This window comes from Gavialis gangeticus, unplaced genomic scaffold (genome assembly GCF_001723915.1).
Source record: "Gavialis gangeticus isolate Ggan-Ray unplaced genomic scaffold, GavGan_comp1, whole genome shotgun sequence".
NCBI lineage: Eukaryota > Metazoa > Chordata > Crocodylia > Gavialidae > Gavialis > Gavialis gangeticus.
The window spans coordinates 33217849-33239101 of NW_017729004.1; the positions used below are offsets into that span (position 1 = coordinate 33217849).

At 42.2% G+C, this 21253-nt stretch overlaps 1 protein-coding gene across 1 annotated transcript in view; it reads left to right on the top strand.

Annotated features, from left to right (window-relative positions):
- Positions 1 to 21253, top strand: part of KIF5B (kinesin family member 5B) — a 56414-nt gene that overhangs the window by 16629 nt on the left and 18532 nt on the right. Inside the window, exons 9-17 of the mRNA XM_019508200.1 lie at positions 1084 to 1188; positions 1699 to 1844; positions 6608 to 6756; positions 10232 to 10425; positions 11638 to 11706; positions 12922 to 13128; positions 19049 to 19192; positions 19760 to 19948; positions 21042 to 21159. Of these exons, the coding sequence (XP_019363745.1) occupies positions 1084 to 1188; positions 1699 to 1844; positions 6608 to 6756; positions 10232 to 10425; positions 11638 to 11706; positions 12922 to 13128; positions 19049 to 19192; positions 19760 to 19948; positions 21042 to 21159 (1321 nt within the window). The remainder of the gene's footprint in view (positions 1 to 1083; positions 1189 to 1698; positions 1845 to 6607; positions 6757 to 10231; positions 10426 to 11637; positions 11707 to 12921; positions 13129 to 19048; positions 19193 to 19759; positions 19949 to 21041; positions 21160 to 21253) is intronic.

The window sequence follows — 21253 nt, forward strand, 5'->3', positions numbered from 1 at the left end:
CAAATGAGCTTTGGTCATGATCCTTTTTACTGTTGAGGCTGGTTACTACTTGCCTATTTCAGGTATCCAGTTTCCATTCTACCTGTTGCCTTTCCCTAATCTTCTATAATTCACGTGCTTTTTTGCTTGCTTTATTAATGCAAAGTGTAAAAAATCTAAAAGCACAATTGTTACAATAGTGGAAAATTCAGTGCATGTTAAGATAATAGGAAGGATTGTAGGGTGCTAATTAAACTGTAAAACAGTAGAGAAAGCCTGGCCTTTGAGGCAGGCGTTCTAGGACTGATGGAAAACATTGAGTATGGGAACTGTCAAATCTCCCTCTTCTTCCAGCTTTTCCATACTGTTTATAGCCTTAAAGCAAGAGTGCTTAACCCCCTGGTCAGATCCAGTCACTGGAACTGTTTTAATCTGGCCCATAGGGCTCTACAGATCTAGTGGGGAGCCCTGTGTGAAGCCACCTTGCCTATTAGATAGAATCTCATCCTGGCACAGGGGCCTCCATGGCCTGATCCTGGCCAAGTGCTTGGGGTCTGTAGGGCCAAAAATGTGAGCAGTACTCTGTAAGGCAGTCTTCACTGGTAGATTTTTCTGCCTACGGAACGTGTGAGTGATTCCTGGCACTTGCTAAACCTGGCTTTCATTGTCTCATAATCTTAGTTTCCCATGTTAATATTTTGACTGAGTTGCATAACTTTGAATTGCTTCATTTAAAAAAAAATTTAATTAGCAAGCGAATAGTGCTGAGCTACTCCACCAAAACAGTCTGGCAGATGGTCTAGTTTGCACCTAAATAAAATCTGCTGAAAGTGCTTATTAGCTATGAGAATTTCTCTATTGAAAAAGCCAAAAGCTTCAGTTTTAAGAGATCTCTCTAATGGAAACTTGATTCCAACCCTCACCCTCTTGGGATGGGGGTAAAGAACCCATTTTCCTACTGAACCTAATAGTGGGTGGACCTATGATTTAAAACTGGGCTTAAATGGAGCAGACTGCCTTAGCCATGTTTACTGAAAGCTAAGACTTGAAAAGGTACTTTGTAAATTATGTTTCTTACTTTTACTGACTGACTGAATCTTGTAGGTTAGTAAAACTGGAGCAGAAGGTGCTGTGCTGGATGAAGCTAAGAACATCAACAAGTCTCTCTCAGCTCTTGGAAATGTCATCTCTGCTTTAGCTGAAAGTAGTGTAAGTATGTTTTGAAGTTTTTAGAAAAACCGGACTGGGGGCTACCTGTTATGGCAGGGGGAGAAATATAGGAGAGTCTTTGGCAGAGATTCAAAGCAGCTAGGGGATTTAGCTGCACATCTCTTAAAACTTCCTATGTAGCCAAATCTCTTACATTGCTTTGAAAGTCTTAGCTGCATTTTGAATCCACTACTAACGGTAGTTGTTTCTGTTGGGATGGGGCTTATAAATAAGCATCTGTAGCTTTAAAAGACTGTAAAATATCTTGCTGAAAGCATAAACTGATATCATAAACTTCAAAACCTAAGAGATAACACTTATGCAAGAAATTTTACCTTGTAGTTTAAGACCCTGGACACAACTTATTTTAATTATCCTTCTTAATGTGGTGGTCTTCAGTGCAATAAAGTGTGCATCTTTATCCAGTGGACTAGAGTGTTGGGAAAGCTTCAAACTAATCCATGTTTTTTGGTTGGGTGGTTTTTCTTTCTGTCTTTTTTTTTTTTGCAGACTTATGTTCCATACCGTGATAGTAAAATGACCAGAATCCTTCAGGATTCATTGGGTGGTAACTGTAGAACCACTATTGTAATTTGCTGCTCTCCGTCATCATACAATGAATCTGAAACTAAATCTACACTCTTATTTGGTCAAAGGTGAGTGAACAACTTACTAGTTGTATGAAGAGGTATTTTTGATCCAGTTTCTCTCTCTGGGTGTATCTACATGTGCAACTTACTGTGGAGTTGACCAATTAGCTCTGCAGTAAAACATCACCATCCACTTGTGCCCATATTAGGGCACAGTAAATTAACCACCTCTGCTGTAGAGTATTACTATCCAGGATGAGTACAGTCCTATGGTGGGGTAACTCACGCTATTGCAACATGTGTAGACAGTGACTGGGGCTGGCAGAGGCACAAGGGTGCTACAGTGCAGAGCCTGCCGGCCAGCTTGCCCCACACTATAGCATCCTTGTGCCCCACCCAGCCCCTCCACTGCCAGTGCTGCCACTCAGAGGCCAGGGCTAACCCTTCCTGCCCCCCCCCCCCCAGGGGCCCCCCCCAAGGGGCGGGGGTCAACTTCCCCCCCCCCCCCCCGCCCCGGGCCCCCCCCCAGAGGGCAGGGGGAAACCTTCCCCCCCCCCCCCCCGCCCCGGGCCCCCCCCCAGAGGGCAGGGGGAAACCTTCCCCCCCCCCCCCCCGCCCCGGGCCCCCCCCCAGAGGGCAGGGGGAAACCTTCCCCCCCCCCCCCCCGCCCCGGGCCCCCCCCCAGAGGGCAGGGGGAAACCTTCCCCCCCCCCCCCCCGCCAGGGCTGCCACCCAGAGGCCAGGGCTAACCCTTCCTGCCCCCCCCCCCCCAGCCTGAAGCTGCTGCGCCCCATCTCGAATTGCTGCTGTCTCAGGCACACATGTAAATAGTGTGCTTGGGAATAGCTGACTCTGGCACGAACTGGACCACATTTTATTGTGTTGGGGGTAACTGCACATGTAGATGCACCCACTGAGGGCCTGTTTACACTTTGGTTTTACATCTTTTATTCATCCCTCTGTCCATCTTAACTACTAATTATTGGAAGTTAAGATGTTGAAAGAAACATTCAATTACCATGTCTGTCTGATCTTAGCAGGTAGTTTGAGATTTTAAAGGCTGCTACTGATTGTACATGCAATTTACATGTTAATATTTCATTCCTAGCTTTTCAAGGGAAGAATGTAAGGGGAGGAGCAGGGAATCCTATGCCAAGCCAGAGTAATGTGCAATTTAGAAACTGTAACTATTTGTGAATTTGTTAGTTACTTTAAACATTTAAACTTGTATTGCTAATCATTTAATTACTCGTATAATAATGTCTACACTGTCAGTATCTACTTGCTGTAACAAGTAAGAGTTCTCAACTGTAGTTTTCAACTTTCAGTGTGGTGGTATTGGTCTACCCACTTCAGCAGTTTCTCGATTTTTCTATTTTTAAACTAAGCATTTCTATCTGATAGTAATAATGTTGTGTTTGGCATCTTAAGTTGCTGCTATAGAGTGAAAAATGACCAGTGTGAGACAGTTTTGTACTTTGCTACTGAGCTTCAGAGTATCAGAGGGATCTTGCTTTGCAGCAGTTTGGGAAAGTACTGAGTAGAAGTAGAACTTGGTAATGGAGTTCTTGGTTGAGGAAGTTTCAAATGAAGATGGAGTAAAGGAGTAGTAACCCCGCCAAAAAGCTGTTCCTACACTGTAAATAGTTGAAATGAGATCTAGGGACTATACCCTGAATTTTGTTCCTACCTGCTGGAAACCTAAGTCTTTGACTGCTCATCTAAGCATCTCCCTTATGCCATTTTTGGATCAGTCTTTATCAATTGGGAATATATTATTTATAGAGAAGTATGAGTGCATATATAGAAAATAACAATGGATGGCATTAAGAGCAATTCAGTAGAGAACTTTGACAAGGGAGGGAAAAAAAGATCTTTACAGAATGTAACAGGAGAAAGTAAAGAAAACATTGGAGTCCTGCTTTATCTGCCTCTTGAGTTTTACTTTTAGTTTGTTGTTGCAGTTACTGGGAAAGGCTCCTTATAGGCCCTGGGGAAGAAGCTAAGAGATGAAACAAACTAAAAGCAGCTCTGTGCTACTCGCTCATTCCTTTACTGTACACAGAATTCTCTTCTGTGTAAGAGCTTAAAATCTTGGTATGGCCTGTTTTCTTCAGCTGATATTCAGGTTAGAATAGAAACACTCAATTGCAACTATAAACTCAATTTAATTCTAGGTTAATGAAACATTTCTTCCAGAAAACAAAGGGGTCAGGCTCTCTTTGTTATGAACTCTTAAGAATTTGGCTATTTTTGTCATGTATCTGTTCTCCTGTCCTGCTACTTTTGCGTCTGATTGTAGTACTCTGTTTTCTAACTGAATTCTTATAGTTCTTTACGCTGAAATGTTCTGCACATTTCTTTACTTAATCTGATCTACTTCAAATAGTCGTTGTTCTGCTGTAGCATGCCTCTGCCTGGGAAAATTTAATTTAATGGACAAAGTTTCTAGGAGAATAATTTAATATGGAAAGTAAATGGGTTAATTCTAAAACTTACCAGAACATTTTTCTTGGTCTAAGAACTAGGTGAAGAACATGATGACTGCTGCAATATATCATGCACTGATGAGGTTTTTTTAACTTAATCTCATTTGTCCCCTTTTGTAAACCTTCTTAAAAACTAAGCTGAAACAATGCTATTAGGAAAACAGTTTATCTTATTAAAATTAAACTTTATTTCCCCAGCTTCATCCTTCCTTTAATATTTGGGTCCTGTGGCTGGGGGACAGGAAATTTTCCCTCTTCTGTACTGTTACTGAAGGAACTCATGGAACTTGTCCCCAGTAGTTTGTATGTGTATCCTCCCAGGTTCTTGTTGCTGAAATCAGAGGGTTACTTTGCCACTTTTTGAAATCAACAGATCAGGTCAGGATTCTAATTAGGGCTGTGCGAAACATCAATCGCTGACTTGATTCGGTAGCCGAATCTCCAAATCTGAATCGAATCCGGAGACCCTTTAATCTCTCTGAATCGATTCGACGATTCAGATATAGACATAGCTTTATATATTTTTTTTTTCTACGTACCTCAAGGTACCGGGTGACTCATGAATGCTGAGATGGTGGGGTGGATGAATCATCCCATGGGAGGTGTGTGGGGGTGGGGAGCGTCCTCGGCATGCTTGGCAGCGGACCTGGAAGTGGACCAGAAGCACTTCTGGTCTACTTCTGGGTCTGCCGCAGAGCACGTGGGGAACCCCCACCTCCCAGCTCAGTGACCAGTGCCTCCTGGGTCTGGGGGGCACCTGGGGACCCCTGTGGCCGATTGTTGAGCCGGGGGGGGGGGTGGGTCCACTGTGCGCTTGGTGGCAGACCCGGAAGTGGACCAGAAATATTTCTGGTCCACTTCCAGGTCCACCGCTGAGCATGCAAGGCGCCCTCCCCCCCATGAGATGCTCTATCCGTCCCACCATCTCAGCTTTCATGAGCCATGCCTGGTACCTCAAGGTATGTAGAAAAAACATTTAAAGCTGTGTCTGGCCAAATCTTTGATTCGGCCAAATCTGAATCGGGACAGTAATCCGAATCAACTAATTGAATCACTGTCCCCTGAATTGTGCCAAATCCAAATCGAACATGGCCCTCTTCGCACACCCCTAATTCTAATACAGGCACTGGAAAGCATTAAGTACCTCCAGAGTAGTGGAACATTAATTAGGAAAGTACTTACAGATATCAGTAGGAAATGGTATCCACAAGGCTGTGTTTGAACTCTTGCCCCTCAACAGAGTTTAGGTGCTGACCTTCCCAGGAGAGTGACATAAATTGTATCAGTATCAAATGATACCAGTGTAAGCTGTTGTGCTGTAACTGTTATGCCTGTATGCAAGTGCAGTAAAACCTTTTGGGTTAGTTACAGGGACTTATTTAACTTGCGTATCAACTGTGGGAGAATGCAGATGCAACAGTAACATAAAAGCTGGCCTATTGTTGAGCAGCACCAGCTTCTTCCTCCTTTTTTCAAAGTGGTTAAAATGTATGTTTGCCCAGAGCCTTAGGCCAGTCGTTCTTAACCCTTTTAGTCAGGGTATCCTTCCCCAGCTCTCTTGAATTTAACAGCAGCCCTGGTTAAGAACTTCTATTTTTTTGTCTTTTGCTTACTTCGGAGGTTTTCAGCTAAGTTCAGCCACTGCCAGGAAGCACAGCTCTTCCTGGATGGGCTACGCACAAAATTCATGGAGCAGGTTATAACTTAAGTTTAAATCCAGCAAAAGTTTACGTGCATTGCATATCAGTTTTGAAGAGTAGGAGATGGTATAGAGGCATAAGAAACTAACATTACTGGAGTTCAGGGTTTTATAATAATCTTAGAATGGAGATTGGAATATATTTTAGATGACATGAGAGAATTGGTGAGTTTCAGATGGCTTGCCAGGGCGCACATCCTCTCCTTTTAACTTATTTATTTATTTTTAAAGACAGTTCTTAGCTTAAATCCCTCATTCTGTCCAAAAGATGAAACAAAAAAAGAGAAACGGCTTTAGAACAATTTGTGCATTACATATGGATTTCAATTTTGTAAATATCTGGTATTAGCATTATTCCCACTAACTAGTTAGCATCCTGAATGTATGTAGATGGTAGAAGAAAATTAGGGCAGTGTGGACTTGGTATTGAATGACTTTGTTATACTTCCTAGTTGTCTTGTATAAAACCTCAAGTAACTAATGCATATTGTGAGTATAAGCAATTGTGAGTATGAACATTCAAATTTAGTATTCCTGATGCATGATGTATTTAATCAATTGCTTGTCTGATGTGCAGGTTAAAATACTATCTTTATATCTGACTGGTCCAGGATGGCTCACTAATAAATCTTTCTTTCCAGAGCCAAGACTATTAAGAACACAGTCTGTGTCAATGTGGAACTGACTGCAGAACAATGGAAAAAGAAGTATGAAAGAGAAAAAGAAAGAAACAAGACCCTACGTAACACCATACAGTGGCTTGAAAATGAGCTCAACAGATGGCGCAATGGTGAGGAGCTTGTTTGTAGCTTTTGTTATGCAAAAAAGGGATTTTTTTTTTTTAAAGTCTAATGTATCAACATTTTTATATTGTTTCCCAAAGTTTTAGGTGTTTTATATTAGTTATAGGTGCCTAAACTTGATAAAAAGCTTCAGCCTTAAAAATCTTTTAGTCATTTTGCCCTCTAGTTTATTTAAATACTACCATAAAATAGTGTAATCAGTTTTAATGTGGAACCAATTTCTTACAGGCAAGTTAGTAGTACATGAAAATTCAGTTAGTTGCATTTTTTTCATTTCAGTAGCTCCTGGAGTGCCTGATTAGCACTACTTAAACAGATTAAGAACCAATAGACACATCTCAGAAGTAGTAGTTAGTAGAAGATTGCAGGGATTGATGCTAGGAATCTCGAACTAAACATAAAACTGCTACTGATTATTTATATCAACTCTGTGACATTGTAACTTATGACGATGGTGATCATAAGAGCAGTCTGGATTTCCTCTAAGGGTTAGGCCTGTTCTAACAAAATACCACTAAATACAAAGTTGTATTCATTTAGAAACCTAGGCCATAAATACAAAACAGAGGATTGTATCCTGGAAGATGGCAACCTGAAAAAAGGGGTTTTTATAGTGAAGTTCCAGGAGGGTTGGTGTCATCTAAGAATTTTAAGAGATTAGGTGATGTCAACAATTGCTGAAAGCTATTTGGCTGAAACCAGACACACTGAAATAAGAAATAAGCACAATTTTAATAGCAATGGTGACTGTTGGAGTAGATTATCAAGGGAATTTAATAGATTCTCAGTCTCTTGATGTTTTTCAGAGCTGAATGTCTTTCATTTGAAGCACATCTTCCAGAAAGTTATTAGGCTGAAAGCAGGATAACTAAGTAAAAGTTAGTGACAGAGACAGGTTGTCAAGCTGGATAATGTAATGGTCTCTCTTTGCCTTAAATCTATGAAATACTTCGAAAATGTTTAAACAACATATCTGCCACAACTGGAAAATACTGTATCTTCTTGCATGTACCTCCTTTCCCTTTTATGCTACATTTTCAAAGAACAGGATCTTATCTTGGGTAAGGTATCCAAGTATCTGAATAGTAAGCAGCTAGGAAGCTAAGCTAAGCCTGCTCCTGAGCCTGCTGCCATGCCCATAGATTTGCCAGCTCTCCCTCTCTTCAGTGCAGTGGGCTTGGTTCTGTGCACTGGCCCATGTTGTTTGGCTGGGGGATTCCCCATGGGTCTGGAAATGTGGTGGTGGTGGTGGTGGAGCAGAGGCAGCATGAATTGCTGTGGCTCCCCAAGCCATCATAGAATCAATGAGTCAGAAGGGACCTAGACAGATCATTGAGTCTGACCCCCTGCCATGGGCAGGAAGGAGCACTGGGGGTGGGTGGGGTCATAAGACCCCAGCCAGGTGCCTATCCAGTCTCCTCTTGAAGATTTCCAGGGAAGGTGAGAGCACCACCTCTCTGGGAAGCCTATTCCAGGCTCTGGCCACTCTTACAGTTCTTCCTAATAACTAACCTAAACCTATCCTCCCTCAGCTTGTGGCCATTGTTCCTAGTGACTCCAAGGGGGCCCCTGGTAAACAGACTTTCCCCAAGTCCCTGTTGGTTGCCCCTGATAAGGTTGTAGGCAGCTACAAGATCCCCCCTCAGTTTCCTCTTGTGGAGACTGAAGCAATTCAGGTCCCTCAGCCTCTCCTCGTAGGGCTGGCCACGGAGGCCCTCAACCATACGAGTGGCCCTCCTCTGGACCCTCTCCAGGTTCTCCACGTCCCTCTTGAAGTGCGGTGCCCAGAACTGGACACAGTACTCCAGCTGCGGCCTGACCAGCACCGCATAGAGGGGGAGTAAGACCTGTCTGGACCTGTTAGTGATGCCCCTGTTGATGCATGACAGGGTGCGGTTGGCTCTGCCTATTGCTTCGTCGCATTGGCGACTCGTATTCATCCTGGAGTCAATCCTGACTCCAAGATCCCTCTCTGCCTCTGTGGCTGAGAGGGTCAGCCCCTAACCTATAACCATAATGCTGGTTCCCTCTCCCCAGGTGCAGCACCCTGCACTTGTCCTTGTTGAACCGCATCCTGTTCAGATCCGCCCACTTCTCTAACCTATCCAGGTCTGCCTGGATGTGGTCCCAAGCTGCCGGTGTATTCGCTGATGACACCAAGCTGTGGGGTAAAGTGAATTTGAACAGGGTGCTTTCCACACCCTCATCCAGGTCACTAATGAGGATGTTGAACAGCACCCACCCAAGGACCAAGCCCTGGGGGACTCTGCTGCCCACACCCTCCCAGGTCGACTTAGACCTGTCCACCACCACCCTCTGGGTGCGGCCCTGGAGCCAGTTTGCCACCCATGTGACTGTGCATTCATCAATGCCACAGTCCCTCAGCTTGCCCACCAGAATTGGGTGGGACACTGTGTCGAAGGCCTTCTGGAAGTCCAAGAAGATGACATCGACTTCCTCCTTCACATCTAAGCTCTTTGTTACCTGGTCATAGAAAGAGACCAGGTTAGTCAGGCAGGATCGGCCTTGCACGAACCCATGCTGGTTACCCCTCAACATCACTTCCCCTGCAGGGCTCTCACAAATGTGGCCCTTGATAATTTTTTCAAAGACCTTCCCCAGGATAGAAGTGAGGCTGACTGGTCTGTAGTTGCCAGGCTCTTCCTTCCTCCCCTTCTTGAAGATAGGGACCACATTGGCCCTTTGCCAGTCCTCAGGGACTTGGCCCGAGCACCAGGAGTCCTCAAACAGCCATGCCAATGGCTCCGCAATGACACCACCCAATTCCCTCAGCACACGCGGATGAAGGTCATCCGGGCCTGCCGACTTGGACACATCTAAGCCCTCCAGGTAGTCCTTAACTAGGTCTGAACTAACAGTTGGGGGACTCGCATCCTTCCTGGGCCTCTGTACGCTATCACTGGAGAGCACCCCATTGTCAGCAGACAGGAACACGGAGGCAAAGAACTTGTTGAAGAGTTCTGCCTTCTCTCGCACGTCCGTCACTAACTGCCCTGCCCTGCCTCACAGGGATCCAATGTTACCCCAAGAATTCTTCTTGCTACCTATATACTTGAAGAAGGACTCTTTGTTATCCTTAATCCCAGAAGCTAATATAAGCTCCAGTACTGCTTTAGCCTTCCTTAACAAATCCCTACAAGCTCAGGTGAGGGAGGTGTACTCCTCCTTTGTCCCTGCCCCCTGCTTCCACCGCCAGTATGCTTTTTGAATATTGACAGTTAGTTTTGCCACCACTCCTCTGCCAGAGTTTCTAGACCCATGGGCAGCCCTATTTCACGCACATTTCTGTTTGTTCCACCAGTTGGTTTGGTGCTGGCTGTACGGAGAAAATACAGCATCTGATATTTTTCAGTGTTATTTTATTCTGTGAAAGAGTTCCATAAGTGATCTGATAACAAAGTATACTTATACTTTTTTTTATTATTATTATTATTATTTAAGGGGAGACTGTACCAGTTGATGAGCAGTTTGACAAAGAAAAAGCCAACTTGGAAGCTTTTGCAGTGGATAAGGATATTACTATCACTAATGATAAACCAGCTGCCACAATTGGAGTGACTGGCAGTTTTACTGATGCTGAGAGAAGAAAGTGTGAGGAAGAAATTGCTAAACTGTATAAACAACTTGATGATAAGGTATGTCATTCTCTTAAAATCTAAGAGCTGTTTTGAAAACATGGGGCATTAATACTTAATTCTGACTATTCTTCACTTGTCAGTAGGGACCATTGTTGACACATTGTGCTGATTTGCATTTGTACAGTAAGCTTGACCCCCGTACAAATTGATCTGTGGCCAGAATGTACAACAATTCAGAAAAATCCAAAGAGCGCTTGTATTTGAGAGCTTTTTTTCATATTTGATCAATTCTCCATGTTCAGATGACCTTCATTTTTCTTCGTATTGTCACATCTGTGTGTAATAATTCAGAGAAGTGTTATACACACATGGTTGTTCTTCTGGCAACCAGTGTGTAGCAATAGAGAATAGAGAATGATCTCTCTCAGCTAACTTCTGCTGCACAATCAAAGTTCAAGGAGGTTGCAATGAATGGAATTATAAATATTTCTTGCCTTTTGGCAATATGATTACATATTAAGGATGCAAACATCTTAAAGATACTGTGGTATAGTTTTTTGTTTGTTTTATTTAAGTATGATTTTGAGGTTCCAATTTGGTATTTCCATTTTACAAATCTGGTAGTACTGGTACAAGACTATCATTTAAGACGATGGGTACTTTCAATCCATGTAATGTCTGGCTTTTTAATCCATAGGGACTGGACACAAGAAAGCACAGTTTCATTTGAGACTAATTGCTGTTCTTCGCAATTTCGGCAGGGACTTGGGGTTGCATGAATGAACAAAACAATAAAACAGGGTAGAGCTTGGGGAGTAAGTTGAAACAACAACAACAAAACAGGCCAGTATAAGGAGAGTAGAGGGAATTTAGTAGCATCTTTAGCATGTGCACACACAATTACAATTTAAATATGCCATTTAATTTAACTTTAAACAACAGTACTAAACTGTCTCGGAAAAAAGATTTTTTTTATCCCAAGTAGTGTAGTTGGGAGTTGAGGAAAACTTTTCAGCTCTTCAAATTCCAAACACGGTACATCAAAACAGGATTTTTCTTTTGGGTTCTGTGTAATGTTCTACAAACACACAAAGCTAGAAGCCTACCATGAAAAATCACATGCACAATTGATTATTTGGATCACTGGTTCTTCATTTGATTGTTACTGAACAGGAAACTTTTTAAATAATTGATTCCTAGCATGCATTTGAAATTTTGTGTGATGTTCGATTCAATATGTCTTGACGGGACTGTGTTTTTGAACTACAGGATGAAGAAATTAATCAGCAGAGCCAGTTAGTAGAAAAGCTGAAGACACAAATGTTGGATCAGGAAGAGGTAAATTTTGTTACTGCATATCTTTGTATTGGACTTCTTATTTGGTACTAAAATTTAGGGATGTTAAACATAATTTACTTCTCGGGATGATGTTTCTATGAGCAAATTTTGTTTCTTATTGTATCACAGACTTTTTTTTTACTGTTTTACAGTCAAAAGCTAACTTCTCAATTTCTCAGTGCTCACCACTTGACATGCCTTCCTTTTCCTAAAGGAACACAGGATGTTATAATAAATTTTAGTTTGTTCATTTGATCTTAAGCACTCTTATTTTTTCAGTCTTCCAGCTCATTAAGAGTATGGTACCTAAGGAGGGGACAGCTGCATGATCTAAGCTTGCTAGAATGCACAGTCTAAAGTATTGCAGAAAAGGTCTCTTTTTATGAAGCAACATACTTTTCCATTCAGTTCTGGCAGAGTAAATTTGCCATAGAAATGAAAGCTTTTTTAATACCTTCATTTTGACTGATTTTGTAAGTAGGATAAATATAGATTAATATTGCTGTCTGCATGCAAAAGCTTTTTGCAGTATGTTTTGCAATCTTACCTCATTCAGTTACTAAATTATTCCTTAATTTTATATTCAGACAGCAGAGAAAAGAGCATATTGGCAACCTTGTCCAGCTCTCCTAGAGAATAAAATTGATTTGTTTCCTTTTATGCATGTCTCTGTATAAGATGCCCTTGACCATGTGTTTAGAAAATGGTTGAGCGCTTCAGTATTATTTTGAAAAAAACCTCCATTTTCCTTGGGCATGCCCATTTAGCAACTAAAATATTAAAATACTTGGGCATGAAGTTCTACGACCCGGTGAAGCCACTTTTCAAAAGTGCAAATAGTGCTAATGGTTTAGAAGCTTTGTTTAAAAAAAGAAGTAATTGGAAATATCTGTTGTGAACTTCAGCTTCTTGTTCATCTAATCTTTTTGTAACAGTTAAATAAAATAACTTGTTTCTTCAGTGATTATTGGATATAAAAATACAAGGAGTCTTGTCCTTGTTACTGACAAATAGTTTAAACACCTGTTGGTTAGAATCCTGTTTATACTCTAATACAATGACTGCTATTTAAACATTGCAGACAAAGTGCAAATCCTAGGTCTAGGTTTATTTTCTAAAAGAAACTTCTTTCAGTAAGTTTGGAGTCTCACTTGCAGTTGTCTCAGTTTTTTATTGAAGCAGTGATCTGTGTTTAAATTTTTATCAATGTCATAGCTGCTTGCATCTACCAGACGGGACCAAGATAATATGCAAGCTGAGTTGAATCGTCTCCAGGCTGAAAATGATGCCTCTAAAGAGGAAGTGAAAGAAGTGCTACAAGCCCTTGAAGAACTTGCTGTCAATTATGATCAGAAATCTCAGGAAGTAGAAGACAAAGCAAAAGAATATGAGCTGCTTAGTGATGAACTCAATCAGAAATCGGTAGGAAACTGGAGCTGGGAATTACAAATGTCTGCTTTTTCTTTGGGCTAGAACACGTCTGTTGTTTTTCCAACTGCTTTCTTACTTTTAAGCTCAATGCCAGAAAATAGAAAAGCTCTAATATGAACCTCGCAGTCTTTCTAGTTCAAAATTTAGCATTCTGATTTGATTATTTGAGTCAAATGTTGGCATATAAAACATGAAGCTTGCTCCATTCCATTTGAAAAAACCCAGAAAATAGTATTTTCTAGGTCATCAGTCATCCATATCTTTTTTTTTTTTCTTTCCTTTTGGAGTCTTGCTGGAGGTGCCTTTTTGAATAATCAGTAGTTAATAACAGTGCAGTTTGCATTAGGAAGGAGACTTAATCCTGTCACTGCAGCAGCCAACCAGATTAGACAGATCACCAAGTTCAGACACCTTAAGTGCTAGGTGTCAGTTTCCCCAAATCAAGTTAAATCTGAATTGCCTATATAAAGTTAATAGTAGTAACAGTATGATTTGAGTTTTAAGTGAAGTCTGCCTTTCTCATCTTGAGGTCTTGGAGACCCATTTGCTGATATGGGCAAATTAACACATTATCCCCTGTTGAAAGACTGGGAATGGGGGAAGGGGCTCGCCACACATCAGCAGAACCATGGTAATCATGTGTCCACTCTCCCATGCTAAGTGGAAGCTAAGCTCGGGTAGTTGACTCATAAATAAGGCAATTGCTATATTGCTGCAAGTTCTCGTAATAATTGGAGTTACAGTGGGCACGTGGAACAGTTTATTGTAGATCAGCTAATCCAGAAATGTCAAACATATGGCTTGCTGGCCTTATCTGGCCTGTGGGACCTGGACCCCCTATGCTGGGCACTGCACCATGCACTCCATGCGCTTCCCAGGCTGAACCCAGTGCCATGTGTACTGCATCCAGCACAGAATGCTGCAATGTAGCCTGTGCCTTGGATCCCCTATGGCACATGCAGTGTTAAGTCCAGGCTGCATGCTGTGGGCTGCATGCATAGTGAACCTTGAGGCCAGTGCGTGCTACACAGGGCTGGACTGAGCACGTGCACTGTGCACAGTATGGGAGGGCTGGCATGGGGCTGCATGCAGGCTGCACCCCAGATCTCTGCCATATGCAGCACTCGGGCCAGCCACGTGCAGTCTGTACTGGCCCCAGTGTTGGCTGTGCATGTGGCCCCCAGGCCCAGTGCATGGTGTGTATTTTCATGGCACAGCATGAGGACTCCAGGGCATGGGCTGTATACAGTGCCCTGGACTGACCCCCTTGAGCTGCCTGCACTGTTGGGTCTAGCCCACATGCTTTGGATAGCAAATGCCCTGGGGGCAACATGCACAGAGACGGAGTCGATCTGGTCCAGCCCACAGACTGGCCCAGTGACACTCATTCAGCCTGCGGGGCTGGATGAATTTGAAACCCCCAAGCTAATCCACAGTAAATTCCCCCCCCCCTTCTAATTCAGTACAATCTGTCATCTACTGGTGGCAGATATAACAGCTCAAATGGAGCAGCCTTCAAAGTGTGTTGATAGAAATAAAAAGATGCTGCCCTTTCCTTTCTGTCATTTGAAAGTCATTGGAAGTTCTCCTGTTTTTCAGCATTGGATTTTGATCAAACAAACCAAACTCCCCTTTCATGTTTTAGTCTTTGGCTAAAATACCTTTTCCCAAGGTTGATTCAGTTTTTAAAGACTTTCTTAGAATTCATTTTGCCTTTGCTTCTTCAGTAGTATGTAGCTTTGTATTTACTGCTAAAATTGGTATTGAGTGGCTTCAGGTTTTTTTGTGTGTAAAGGCTGCTAGGGAATTCAGTGTATATTTAGTTGGACAAGAACTATGAATGCCTCACACAATGATCCTTCATTTCTCTGGTTTATTTCAAAGGTAGTTTTATTCCACACCCTTAGAGTTGGATATTGTCTCAGAGTTGCAAGGGCTTTGATGGAGATACCAAGAATGGAGACCCTTGTCAAAGGAAGGACCCATGTGCTATATTCAGAAGTAGTTGGTAAAATGTGACAGGCCCCTCTGTTACAGAAAGTATTTTGTTTAGAATAGCAAAGGCTTCCTTTTGTGCTACGCACTGAAGCTGGTAGGGTCTCTGATAAAGTGCTGAAATGCACTCTAATTCAGGGCTGAGCGCCAGCGATGTTAAATATCTTTGTAGCTCTGGCCCTCACTTTTTAAATGTCCACTCCTGTTGATTGCAGTGGGTCTCATCGGTCTTCCTAGCTAAAATATCAGTATAGACTGAGAGAAGTTGCAGGTTGTTGTTGTTTTTTGTATAAAAGAGTGACCATGGTTAATGTTATGGTGTGGACCAGGACACTCATCAGAAGCAAGATTCCCTTGATAATGTATTAGTTTCTAACTACCGTTATACGATGGTTCACGTGATTGTGGTAAGTATTCAAGAGTATGTATCCTCAAGCACCAGGGCCTTCTTAAAAATACTTGCTGTAAGATTAAAGCAACTTTTCTAGTGGAAGCCAGGGGTGGTTCAGGTTGTTTTAGAATAATAACAAAAAATTGTTCAAAAGAAAGTAGCATCTGCCTCCTACCCTCCTTTCCTTGGAAGAAACTAATTAAGGGTCCTTGGAGGGACTTGATCCTCTTACTCTTGATTATATTGAATACATGCATGATTGATTCCACCAGACTTTCTACTTCAGTTGTATTAGGAAGAAGCCCTCTAAGCATGTGTTTTCTGTGGCACTGGGCAGAAGTGAGGATTTACGCTTTTTTTCCCTCTTTTTATTCCTGGGGCTATCTTATACTCACAACCTTGCACTTTAGTGTCTTTGGAAACAATTATTGTTAAAATCTTGCCTCGTCTCTTTACTGGAGAAATTTTCCTGTAGGGTTTTAGATATTCTAATTCTGTCTGTTTGTTCTTTATACTCATGGCATTAGTCTGTTCTTTGGATGCTTGTCAGATATTAGGGCTGTGTGAAACAGCACTGTTCCTTTTCGTGGCAATTGGGTCAGGTGCCGGAGGACTGGAAAAGGGCCAATGTGGTCCCTATTTTCAAGAAGGGGAGGAAGGAGGATCCAAGTAACTTTTATAGGCCAGTCACTCTTACCTCCATCCTTGGAAAGGTCTTTGAAAAGATTATGAAGGATCATATTTGTGGGAATCCAGTGGGAAAAATAATGCAGCAGGGAAACCAGCATGGATTTGTAGCAGGTAGATCATGCCTGACCAATCTAGTTTTGTTTTATGATGGTCACAAAATGCTCAGATGCAGGAGTGGAGGTGGATGTTGTTTTCTTGGACTTTAGCAAAGCCTTCAATACAGTATCTCATCCTATTCTCATAACTAAATTAGGAGGCTGTGACAGATGTTTACACCGTCTGGTGGGTAGCAAATTGGCTTAGCAGTTGCACCCAGAGTGTGGTGGTAGACAGGTCGGTATCGACCTAGAAAGATGTGGGTAGTGGGGTCCCTCAGGGTTCAGTCCTTGGACCTGTACTCTTCAATATCTTCATCAGTGACTTGGATGTGGGTGTGAAGTGTACTCTGTCTGAGTTTGTGGATGATACTAAATTGTGGGGTGAAGTGCGCACACAGGAGGGTAGGGGACGATTGCAGGCAGACCTGGACAAGTTAGAAAAGTGGATAGTGCACAATAGGATGCAGTACAACAAGGAAAAGTGCAGAGTGTCGCACCTAGGGTGCAAAAATATCCAGCACATCTACTGGCTGAGAAGTGATCCTCACAGCAGCAGAAAGGGATCTCGGAGTCGTAGCGGACTCCAAGATGAGCATGAGTCATCAGTGTGGTGAAATGATCAGCAAAGCTAACTGCACTTTTGTCATGCATCTGCTGATGCACGATAATGGATCCAAGGAGGTGATACTGCTCCTCTATGCGGCATTGATCAGACCGCAGTTGGAGTACTGCATCCAGTTTTGGGTGCCATACTTCAAGAAGGGTGTTGATAGACTCGAAGGTCCAGAGTAGGGCCACTCATATGGTTAGGGCTTACAGGACAAGCCCTGTGAGGAGAGAGTGAGGGACCTGGACCTTTTCAGCTTCTGCAAGAGAAGGCTAAGGGATGATCTCGTGACTGTCTACAAATTCATTAGGGGGATTGGAGATGTTCTGTTCACCAGGGCACCTCTTGGGATAACAAGGAGCAATGTCACAAACTGACAGAGAGCAGATTTAGGCTAGATATCAGGAAAAACTTCTTCATGGTAGGGGTGGCCAAAATTTGGAATTGGCTTCCAAGGGAGGTGGTGCTCTCCCCTACCTTGGGGTGTCTTTAAGAGAAGGCTGGATAGGCATCTGGCTGGAGTCATCTGACCCCAGCACTCTTTCATGCCTAGGCAGGGGGTTGGACTCGATCTGTTGAGGTCCCTTCCGACCCTAGCATCTATGAATCTATGACTTCTGTTTTGCCACTTCGAAGAGACAGTGTTTTGTTTTGCCATTTTGTTTAGTTTTGGAGCACTGTTCCATTTCATTTAGCTAAAACTGTTTTACTGATTCGACACGTTTCAACATTTGACCCGCAGGTTATAATGGAGAATTATGAAAATGCCAATAGCTTTGTTGTTTCATGCCTGATTTGGATGAAATTTGCAGGGATGATAGCCCCTTCCGAGGGCATGAAGCCTGCCAAGTTTCAAGGAGATAAGTGCAAGGGTTTCTGGGAAACTTCACCTCAAGGTGCTGACAAGCAACACTTGTGTCACTTGCCAGCAGCAGCAGCCTTCTGTCATCCCGTGTGCAGATTTGGGGGCCTGCACTCTCAGGAGGGTTGTGGGGCTGTGCTGGATGACTCCCGGGGGTGCAGGCCCCTGGATCTGCACTTGGGATGACAGGAGGCTGCTGCTGCCACCTGGGACCAGCGCTGAGTGCAGCCTGCGCCCAGTGCCAGGAAGACTGGTGCTGCCGCTGGCCACAGGCAGCCTCCTGTCATCCGCCACAGATCTGGGGGCCTGTGCCCCTGGGCAGAGTCCGGCAGCCCTGGGAGGGTAGGGTGACTTCCATGGGGCTGGTGGAGCTGCTTGGAGCGCAGCCCTGGCTCTCCTTGCTTCCTGCTGCCAGGCTGCACTCTGACCAGCTCTGCCAGCCCCATGGAGCTCAACCTGGTGGCAGAAGAGTCAGTGGTGGAGCCTCTCGGAGCACAGCCCTGGCCAGTGGCTCTCCCCCGCCTCCTGCCACCAGGCTCAGCTCTGTGGGGCTGGTGGAGCTGGTCAGAGTGCATCCGGTGGCAGGAGGTGGGGGAGAGCCAAGGCTGCGCTCTGACCGGCTCCACCAGCTCCACGGAGCTCAGCCCAGTGGCAGGAGGCGGAGTGCAGCCCTGGCTCTCTCCTGCCTCCCACCACCAGGCTACTTTGAAACTTGAGACATTTTGAGTGCCCTTATTTCATTTTGAAACTGTTTTAAAGCCTTTTGTTTTGTTTCTAGTTCACTGTTTCGAGCTTGAAACACGTCAAAACAGCTTCAGAACAAAACATTCAGCAAAATTTTGCACAGCCCTATCAGATATAGAAGACTTGAGTAGGCCTTAAATAGTCATATTGTGACTGTGAATCAAGACTGTAACAACATCCTAGTAGAAATCCTTGGGTTTAATATATTAATCTGCTTTTGGAGCCTTAGAATCACTGAGATACAAAACTAAATATATAATATAGTAAACAGTTTTTACAAATCTTTTTTTTTAAAGTGTAATGGGGGAAAGTATACTTGCATCTTCCTACTTCTTTAGGTCCTTTTATAACCAGCAAAAACGGGTGGTGTTGGTTTTTTAATATTGTTGTTAAACCATGGCTTGTAGTTTTGGTAATTGTTTTAAGATCACCGTTAAGCATGTTTTGAGGTTTCTCGAAGAAAATGAGAAAAATATTCCTATATAAATTGGTAAAATCTAACTTTAGATATTTCCTTTGTTTAGGTAACTTTAGCCAGTATAGATGCAGAGCTTCAGAAACTAAAAGAAATGACCAACCACCAGAAAAAACGAGCAACAGAGATGATGGCCTCCTTACTGAAAGATCTTGCAGAAATAGGAATTGCAGTTGGAAATAATGATGTGAAGGTAGGGAACATATATACCCCAAATATACTAGCATGATAAATTCATATGCTCTGTAGCTATTATGAAGTGCTTTATTGTTTGTATTTTCAGCATAGTAAAAATGCTTTATAATTACCCTGGCTATACAGCTAGGCATTCTCCGTGTTTTCAGTTATGGTTGTGGGAGAAGGTCAAACAAGTTAGAAATGCTTGAGAGAAGCATTTTTTATTAATTGAGTTTGGCTTTTTTGGCAAAGATTGCTTGTTTAAATGTACTATTTATTAAAAATACAAAGTCATTATCTATATGGAGACAGTCCATACTGGCAAGCAGACTTACTTGATGGACAGGAAGTATTACGGAAAATATAAATGTTTTGATCTACCAAGGGAAACAGCATCAGAAGCTGTTTTCTGGTCTGAATTTGGTTGAAATATAATAAAAGATTAAAAAAAGTAATCATTTAAACATAGTCTGAAGCTAGCCACCTAATGGTTGTTGTATGTTGGGCACTGTTTTCTGGCTGATACTCTGTTTTTAATTAAGTCTTTGTAGAATTAATATTTTTATCCAAACTTTCCTTTCAGCAGCCTGAAGGAACTGGTATGATAGATGAGGAATTCACAGTGGCAAGACTATACATTAGCAAAATGAAATCAGAAGTGAAAACAATGGTAAAGCGGTGCAAACAATTAGAAGGCACGCAAACTGAAAGCAACAAAAAAATGGAGGAAAATGAAAAAGAGCTGGCTGCTTGTCAGCTTCGTATCTCACAGGTAATGTGGTAGTGTAGCTCCCTTTTTTGATATTTGATTCCTGTGTTTGGTTGTCGTCTTACAGATCTGTAGATAAGTTAATCTATAGCTTATAATTTTGAAACTAGTAGTTCAGAGGCCTTTAGAATAAGTAGGAAGTCAGACATTTGTTCAGATGAATGCTTAATTTTTGTATTCATCAGTCTCCATTTTGAACTTGGGTATCACACTAAAGTGTTTAGATCTCTTTTTTTTTTAAGATATTACTCCTAATATAACCAAGGGAACCAAGAAGATTGTAGATCTTGAACTTAGTGTTGTTGCAGTAAGCACAGTTGAGTAGTTTGGGCTCTCTCAATGTTGAGAGAAGTTTTCTAGCCTAAAAATCTGTTTCCTCTATTTAACGTTTATAAAATATAAAACATTAGTTTCAGTGTTATAATGGGATGCTCTGACATTCTTTCAGCTCTGTGGGGGGAGGTTACACACTTTTCTTTTAATGTGCAGAAGCAGTGGCTTCATCAGCAGCACTCTGCCCTCTTGAGGCAAAATTGAAAAGGGAGAGGGAAATGTCAGGAAGTAGACGCAACATAAAATTATCACAACTAGAATTGAGCGAATTGAAACATTCTACTATATCAAAGGCTAGTTTAATATGAATGTTGTTAAACTTTTCTAACATGCTTTTTCAACTTTCCAAACTCATGTGATCAAACCTTTGCTCCCCTATTTCTATTGATCACCAATATGTTTTTTTTTAGCTCTGCTCTAGGACTTCTAATTTATTTGTGGAATGTTTAATAAGAGTAAAAGAAAAAATGAACAACTACCTTTCTTGTCCCATTGCCGCATTTGTGGGAGCCACAAGATTGAGTATGATAATGATATTTACTTAAATCCAATATGTGGATTATGACCCCAGATACTGCAACATGGATAATCTATTTACACAGATAAGACTTGGTTTAGAAATAGGAAGTTGACTGCATTTTGTTGAGAGGTTTATTTGCCCTTTTTAAAAACACAAAGAGCTCTTAAACTTTTCATGCAGCTTCATTTGAATATACCTAGTTTACATATAAATAAATAAATCAATATCTGTTCATTCTGAAAGCATGAAGCAAAGATCAAGTCACTAACAGAGTATCTTCAGAATGTGGAACAAAAAAAGAGGCAACTGGAAGAATCTGTAGATTCCCTTAATGAAGAACTAGTCCAGCTTCGAGCACAGGGTATGAATTTTCCTTTAAATATAACCATTACTAGGAAGCATGCCACAGTTGGTATTGGAGAAAATATGGTGTTGGTGTTTTTCCTCTCTGGATA